Source organism: Elephantulus edwardii, unplaced genomic scaffold, assembly GCF_000299155.1.
Source record: "Elephantulus edwardii isolate Elephantulus edwardi_28Jun2011 unplaced genomic scaffold, EleEdw1.0 scaffold00051, whole genome shotgun sequence".
Taxonomy (NCBI): Eukaryota; Metazoa; Chordata; class Mammalia; order Macroscelidea; family Macroscelididae; genus Elephantulus; species Elephantulus edwardii.
Genome location: NW_006399801.1, coordinates 10532985 through 10541148, shown reverse-complemented (window position 1 = coordinate 10541148; position 8164 = coordinate 10532985). Strand labels below are relative to the sequence as shown.

Below are 8164 nucleotides of genomic sequence, written 5' to 3'. Positions count from 1 at the left end.
ATCTGATTCCTATGCATGCCATCAGGTGAAATCCAGGTATATAACCTGCGTTTATGCCTCTTAAAAAATGTATTTGCTATAAATAAGTCATTGATTGTGCAAAATTCGATCCTTCTCTCTCCAGCTCCATTTCTGTCACCGAGTCCATGTTTTCCAACTACTGAATCTTCCTCTTTGTTCCCGAATTTTGCATTCCAGTCACACATTATTATCAATGCATCTTGGTTGCATGTTCGATCAATCGTGGAGAGGGTATATGAAGGAAATGGGAAAGATCTGGTATGAAAAACAATGTATATGAACTTTGTAAATAAACTAGTATAAAATTTAAAAAAAAGAAAAATGGTGGTAGACTCAGAAGTTTTGGGATGTGTCTTAGAGTACTTCTTTCTGGCATATTTGAAGGTTTTAGACAGGAACTTGGGGTTAATTTTAAGGCAAGTTTGTTGACAATGTTAAGAGTCCATTGTGCAAAAGAACTCAAGAGACACACAAAGATGCTTACTGACTCATCTAGGTCACTAGAAAATCACCTGAGAAGCTACAAATTTGCTCGCGTTTCCTGTGCAGCCCCTACCCCCATCCCCAGTGAGACAAACAGCCAAAGCTGTCTTCATTTCTGGGCTTTGACAAAACAGTTAGGGTTCCCGGAGGAGTGATCATCAAGAAGTGAGGCCTCTCAGGAGCCCCTCAGAGACGCAGAGAACCTTAATATGGTTCAGCGAACCAAACAGCTTTTTATTTAAGAAGAACCTTCCAGAAAAGAAGGCCATAACAGAACACTCAAGAAATAGCCCTGTCATTGCCTGTGTCTTTAGACTGAAGAAGTGTGTTACAACATGCCCCAATTAGCTTCAGTATTAAAAACTAAGCTTGTTAGTCCAATTACATGAAGAGCTTTCTCTTGCTTTCTGTCTTCATGGGCACTTAGAAGTGGAAGGATGGCATGATGTTTAAAAAGCTATTAGGGGGGCCAGTGTACTTGACAGCTCCTATACCCCACGTGGGTTCCTCAGCTCTATCTTTTTCCAGCCTGTTCCTCATCTGAGAACAGCTTTCCCTTTCCTCTCTGGCCCCACTCTTACAGCTTATCCTCCTTCAGCCCCTTTCATTCTACAAGGCATTTTGACTTCTTTCTCCATGTGTCGATGATGGTTGACTAGCATGTTAAGTGAATGAGCATTGATAGCGCTGGCCAATGATTACCCCTCTCTTTCTGTAGCCTGGGTCCTCGGGTGAGCATCTCACCCATCAGTCGTTTTGTCAAATGGTAGTGTCTTTTGTGGTGCTACAATGCTGGAAGCTCTGCCTCTGATATTTCAAATACCAGCAGGGTCATCCATGGTGAAAAGGTTTCAGCAAAATGTCAAGGCTAAAACAGGCTAGGAAGAAAGGCCTGGCAACCTTCTTCCTAAAATTCTCTCATTGCCTTCAAGTTCTAACTTACAATGACCCTCCATCAGGATTCCGAGGCTGTAATTCCAAAAGGAGGCTGTAATTGCAAAGGCTGCCTGCCCATCTTTCTCCCTGGGAACTGCTGGTAGATTCAAATCATCAGAGACTCACAGCCTTTGGCTGAGCATTTCAACTCACTACAGACTAGGCCACCGAAGTTCTCTTCCAAAAATAAGACAAGAGATATCTTTTGGATCAGGACAGAACATTTTCTTACATGCTTGCTTTGCATTTATTATGAAGAGGAAGCAATTGCATTAGGTTGGGAGAATTAGAGGGTCACTGACAGTGAGGGAGAGCCTCTGTGAAGTGGTTGACACAGCATTGAGGAGCTCAAATGTGCTGGTGACCCTGAGGATGATGCAGACTGGAGCAATGCTTTGCTCTGTTTCACGCGTAGTCAGTTTGAATCTGAGCTGGCCTGATGTCAGCTAGTAAGTGTGCTGAGAACTTTGCAAACACAATTTAGTCCTTGCGTCGACCTTAAAATGAGACCCGATGGAGTAATGTTTTACATGTTGAGCTGCTAACTGAAAGGGTGGTGTTTTGACTCCATTGGGTGCTCCAAAGTAGAAAGATGGATAATTTGCTCTCATAAGTCATTACAGCTTCAGAAATTTGATGATGGATCACCATTTGTCAGAATTGACTTTATAGCAGTGGATTTCATTTTTTGGGTTTTAGCTACATTAAGGATAGGTAAAAACACTGAATGTTTAATGTTAGGAAAAGTGTGCATCAGGACTGTCTTCTTTGTCCATATCTATTCAATCTGTGTGCTGAGCAAATTAATTCAAGACCCTGAACTCTATGAAGAACAATGTGGCATCAGAATTGGAGGAAGACTCATCAATAACCTTTGTTACACAGATGATACAACCTTGCTTGCTGAAAGGAAGATTTGAAAAGCTTGCTGCAGAAGATCAAAGGCTACAGCCTTCAATATGGATTTCATCTCAACATTAGGAAAATAAAAATCCTTCCCACTGGACAGATAGGTAACATCATGATAGGTGGAAGAGAGATTGAAATTATAAGACTTTGTTTTACTTGGATCCACAATCAACGCACTTTGTACCAGCAGTTAGGAGATCTGGAAAAGTAGTGTACTGGCAAAGTCTATAGTCCAGGACGTCTCCAAATTACTCAGGAACAATGATGTCGGTTTGAGGACTAAGACATCTTATTCAGACTACAGCCTTTTCAGTCAATTGCGATGCTACTGAGAGCTAGACAGAGAATTAGAATGACAGAAGAAGAATTGATGCCTTTGAACTGATTAAAACAAGCTTGGAAGCAGGAGTGACACCCACTTCCATAATAGCTTGCCTCCGGAAACCCTATGAACCTGGAGAGAGGATGAAAGTCACACAAATGTTGAGGACTTTTGTTCATAGGGTCACTATGAGTGGTCTACAACTCGACGGCACTTAACAACAACAACAACAACAACGAGAGTGATCAGTTGGCCTAGTAGACAGAAAGTGATGCTACCAAGGCAAAGGTGAGTGACATCTAATACGTGGCCCTCAGGCCTGTTTTCCATTGTTTTTGTTCAAACATTCTTCTAGGTCATGTAGCCCTGGTGTGTCCACTTGCCGTACAGTGGTACCTTGCGGTTGCTGTGAAGCTGAACACTGTGACACTGATGTGTCAGATGTGTTAATGGTTACACATGGTGGACAGTGTTTGGTGGAGCTCCCTGATTAAAACAAGCTTGGAAGGAAGAGTGGCATCCACTTCCATAATAGCTTACCTCTGGAAACCCTATGAACCTGGAGAAAAGATGAAAGACACACAAGTGTTGAGGACTTTCGTTCATAGGGTCTTTATGAGTCACCTGCGACTCGACAGCACTTAACAACACAACAACAGGACAGTGTTCAGATCGCTTGTTCATAAGGTCACTCTGAGTCATACTCGAGTTGATGGCACCTAACAATGACAAGAAACCCAAGTGTTACTATTACCTGCATGTTACAGATGAAGAAACAAACTGGGGCTCAGGAGGAAGGATACTTGGTGTAGTCTGTGTTGTTAGTTGTTTCTGACGCATGGCTGCCCCATGTGTATCAGGGTAACCGCTGTACAGGATTTTCAAAGCTGGAGTCTTGGGAAGCAGAGCACCAGGCTTGGCTTTGGAGGTGTCTCTGGGTGGTTTTGCATTGCCAGGTTTTTAGCTACTAGTTAAGCATGCAGCCACCCAGGGCCCCTTATGCCATTTGTATAGACAGAGTAAAAGGAAAAGCCAGTGTTTCCCATGCTTGTCCCCCCCATCCAGACGACCTTTTTTCTAATAATTACTTCTGAACACGCCCAGCCCACTCCTGTAGCCCAACACCTGTCCGAGTCTGGATTTCCCATTGCAGTCTATGAATCCGCAGCAAGCAGCCTTGGAGGCCAGCTTCTGTCTGAACATGAGCCCCAGCCCTGCTTTCTCTAGAAAAAGACAGATCTTCCCTGAGCACACAAGTCAGATGTGCATCCAGAGAGCACAGGAAGCTCCAGGCAGCCAGTTACCTCCCCAGAGTTCTTTAACCGCTGCGTGCTGGGTGGATCTTGGGTTCACTTTGCTATTTCTGAAGACACGTCTGCTGCTGGTTGCCTGTTGCTCCTCACTTGAGAGCAGGTGTGAGTCTTTCCTTCTACAGCCTCTCCACCCCCACACCCCTAGCAGATCAAGCTGGTCCTTGTCTCAGAGGGGATTTAATAAAACACAAGGTCATTCTCTTGCAAGTAGTAAAGCCAACGGTACAGTTTGGGACTGGCCTTTGCTCTTTTTAAACTTTGTATTAGGATATTTTTTGTTTAAATCTCCAAATTACCATGCCATTTTCAAATGCCTCTTGGTGTGCAAAAGGACTAGATGGCAAAATGTATGATCACAAATTTAGATATTTTTAACACCTTCCCCTACTCCCCCTCAGTTTCAAAATGTGTAAGCGGTTTCAGAACGTAAAACTCCATTTCACACCGGAGGGGCTGGGGCCTAGTTCTTCCATGTCCAGGAGAGCAGGCAGGATGCCTCGTCCCACAGTGGCCTCCTGGATCTGCTTCGCAAAGAGACTAACTGTGCCCAATGCCCAGCTAACATCCCTCGCACCTGTGGCTTTCTGTGAGCTTAAACCTTCCGAAAGAAGTGCTTTAATAAATCTTCTGAGAACAGTGGCATGCTGGTAGTGACAGAGAGACACCTTTCACACCTTCCACCTTTTGTTCTTAATCCCTTGTGAAAGATGACTCCAGCCTCTGAGAAACAGAGTCTGTGGTGCTGAGATTTTTTTTTTTTTTTTTTACCTGTGATTCTAGGAACTCAGAGGCATATCAGCGTTCAGGCTTTACACAGACCACGAAGCCACTTCTAAGAACAAGGCTACCTGAGGCGTTTTGCAAAAACAAGCATGTTCTCCGTGGCTTTCCCTCTTCATACCCACCCGGGGCTATTCTCACCACAACACTGCACTGAGCGAGGAGGGCAAACCTTCGAGCTTTGCAAGGATTCCCTGTTGGTAAAGGTAGGTGATAATTCCAAGGCATTTCACTTCTGTCTTATCTTCTCACCTAAGTACATTAAGCGGGTGAACCTGGTGTGATGTGATAGAAGCAGAGCCGCGCTCTGTGGTAGACCACATACATTTCACATGCCAGCCTACGAGAGTTCCCTCAGTGAAGGGAACAATGGTTTCTGTGTCCCAGCCCTCTCTTTTCCCCTCAATTTCCACATGAGTATCTTGCTAAAAATGAGTTATGGATTTCCTTCTGTGAGAACTGCTTGGGATGATAAAGTAACATCCCAGGAAGAAAACACAACTGTTATTTCCCCTTGTAGCTCAGAGCTGCAGTTGGGGAGGGAGGGGCACATGCTATAAATTATATTATTGTTGTTGTTGTTGTTAGTGGCTGCAGAGTCAGCCCCCTGCTCATGGCAGCCTCCTGCCTGATGGAGCAAAATGCTACCCATCATTGGCCCTGCTATGAATTACTGGATGTGAGAAACGAGCCCTCTGAGCACTTTGCAGGGTCAGGCTGTGGAAAGAGAGTAAGAACTGCGGAAGAGAACAATTTGTTAAAGTGCTTGGTGGTGGTTCCTTCTAGCATCAGATTCCAGTCCAAATTCTGCCAAAAGAAATGACAGTATATCTCCTCTCCAGCTCATGTGAGCTATGTGGACAGCCAAGCGGACAGTTTAAGCCCTCACGTTAATGCATCACTATGAGGATTTAACCAGGAAATTGCCAACTTTTCACTTTGGTCCTCTGGGATGAAGTCTCAATAATATAGAATTAAGTTAGAGAAGTTGAAAGGCCCTGAGTTCCATTAACTGGAAAAGGACTGAAAACCATAGATTAGCCCTTCAAGTCCTGAGTCTCTGAGAGACCTCCCTTTGACTAACGGCCCAGACGTGCTGACAGTCCAGAGGGAACAAGAGCCACGGGACTCTCTCTGGGCTCTGTTTCCTGATGTCTTCACAGGTCACCGAGTCCCTCCACACTCTTTCCCGTAAGGCCAGCGTTCCACTCCGAGATCCGTGCTATTGCCCGGTGGAATGTTTCAAAATTTCCTGAATCTGTCTTCCTGAGCTGATAATATAGGAAACAATCAACTTTTGGAGGGCAACACTGAAAGCTCGGGTGAGGCAGGAAGACCTTTCTCAGTTATTCTACGAATATTGCTTCCTTAGCTTGTTAGTGTCCAGAGGAAATGCAGCAAAGGGCAGCTTGCAGCTTGTCACCAGGGCCAGAGTCTCCTGAAGGGCCTAGGGCTCAGAGTGCCAGTGACTCATCCTCCTCCACATGATTCAACTCCACTAATGTCCTCAGCTGCCAGTAAAGCAGCACTTAGAAAGCCTTCCATTTGAACCTTTGAATCACTTAATGACTCTTGTTTTCCCCCTTATTCCTCCTGGCCACCTCCAACACACACACACACACACACACACACACACACACACACACACACCCACACACACACCCACACACACACCCACACACACACATCCTTACCCTTTGTCATGCTTTTCCAACCCAGGGGTCTGGAAACATCAGCACTCTATGCTATTCCCAATCAAATATGTTGTGACAAAGGGGCTAACAAGCCCTCTGCCTTCCCCTACTCAATTGGTCTTATGAATAACTAATGAGTCACAGATACTATGTAGGAGAGTTTGCAGCCAGAAAAAAAAAAAAAAAAAGAAATCATTCTTCCTCCGCCCTCTCTCTCATTCCATCCCAGCTCTGCCAAACCATCCAGCCACACATTGCGGGCACCGGTTAAAGTGCCTGCCTCGGCACACTGGCAACGCCTTTGTGACATTTTTCTATTATTTTTGTGTTTGCTTAAGCCCAACCCTCTTTTCCCATCAGAGCTACACAAGCGCACACACATACACCCGCACCGCTCAGCTCCAGCTTTGCTCATTTCGTGAGGCTGTTGCAATAAAATACAGACAAGTTTTCCACATTTGCTGTTCCTATTAGCCAGCGTGCAAACCAACTACTGAAACTCAGAGCTGCGAGAAGGGTCGAGACTCAGGAAACGTCTTCGTGACCCTTTGCAAGACAGACTTTTGTACTCCACAACTTGCTAGCATTTTCTCTTGAATGACGCCTACTGTGGCTAAAATGAACACAGCACTACCCTGTCTCAGTGACCATAGCTTTAATAATCTGTCCAGCTCCTATAATCTTCTGCCGTTTGGAAACAATCGAGTGGCCACTAGGCCCCTGCAAGTCTTTGGGCTGGTCTGACACATACTTGTGAGCGCCTCTCTGCCTCCTGCCCGGTGGCCCCAGTCCTCTCTGTTGGCTCCGGGCTCCAGACATGTGGCCCGTACGGCCCTGGACAGACACGGGCCACACAGCACGCTGATTTAAGGACAACTCAGACAGTCAAACCAGGCGAGGAGAAGCAATATAAAACCCAAAGAGTATCATGCAAGCTCTGTAAACTCTAGGACTTTTAATCAAGAGCAGCCGAACTCACTTGCACTTGACAAAGAGCTCACGTACCCATGGAACACTTTAACAGCTTAACTGTTTGTTAAAACATCTCCAAGCACTGCCATCTGATGAATAAGTAATCCAATAGCCTTGTAATCATCCGTCTTCGTTTGAATTCCTCCCCCCCCCCGCCCCCCCCAAACAGACGAGGGATCTGCAGGCACCAAGCTCACCGAGGTCCAGCAAGCTGCCATTTCACCGTATGCAAAGCGGGGTAAAAGTAGATATTCAAAGATCAGCAGGTACTCACCTCTCATGTAGCACTGTGGGTATGAAGGAAATGACTCAAATATGTTGTCTGAAGCCATTGCTTCCTCCTGAAAAATGCACACTCTTCTGAAGGTGGGGGGTATTACAGGATTTCTTTTACCTTAGGAACAAAAACCAAAAGAGGTCACTGTTTTAACCTCGCCCCCCTGCACCATGGCGCCTTCCATGCCTCTCTCTTTTTTTCTTTCCCTCAAAACCTCTGGGACTCCTCATCCCTATGAAAAATGTACCTTGGTGAAAACAAATATTCAAATTGTTAAAGATTTTTTTTTTTTAAAGTGGTGGCTTGGCTGTGGGCTGATGATGCTTACCACTCTGCGAAACCCTGTGGTTTGCAGCCTGTGTGATTCGTCCTGCCTGCTGACCACTTTGCTCAAACTTCTGTCACTGCCAGGATACCCAACTTGTGGTTCTGTGGTTGTTGATGAGGCCCCAAAGAA

At 45.3% G+C, this 8164-nt stretch overlaps 1 protein-coding gene across 1 annotated transcript in view; it reads right to left on the bottom strand.

The window, feature by feature from the left end:
• The window catches only part of RUNX1 (runt-related transcription factor 1), a 370084-nt gene extending 362322 nt beyond the window's left edge, over positions 1 to 7762 (bottom strand). Inside the window, exon 1 of the mRNA XM_006886733.1 lies at positions 7705 to 7762. Coding sequence (XP_006886795.1) covers positions 7705 to 7762 — 58 coding nt within the window. The remainder of the gene's footprint in view (positions 1 to 7704) is intronic.
• Positions 7763 to 8164: the final 402 nt, after the last annotated feature.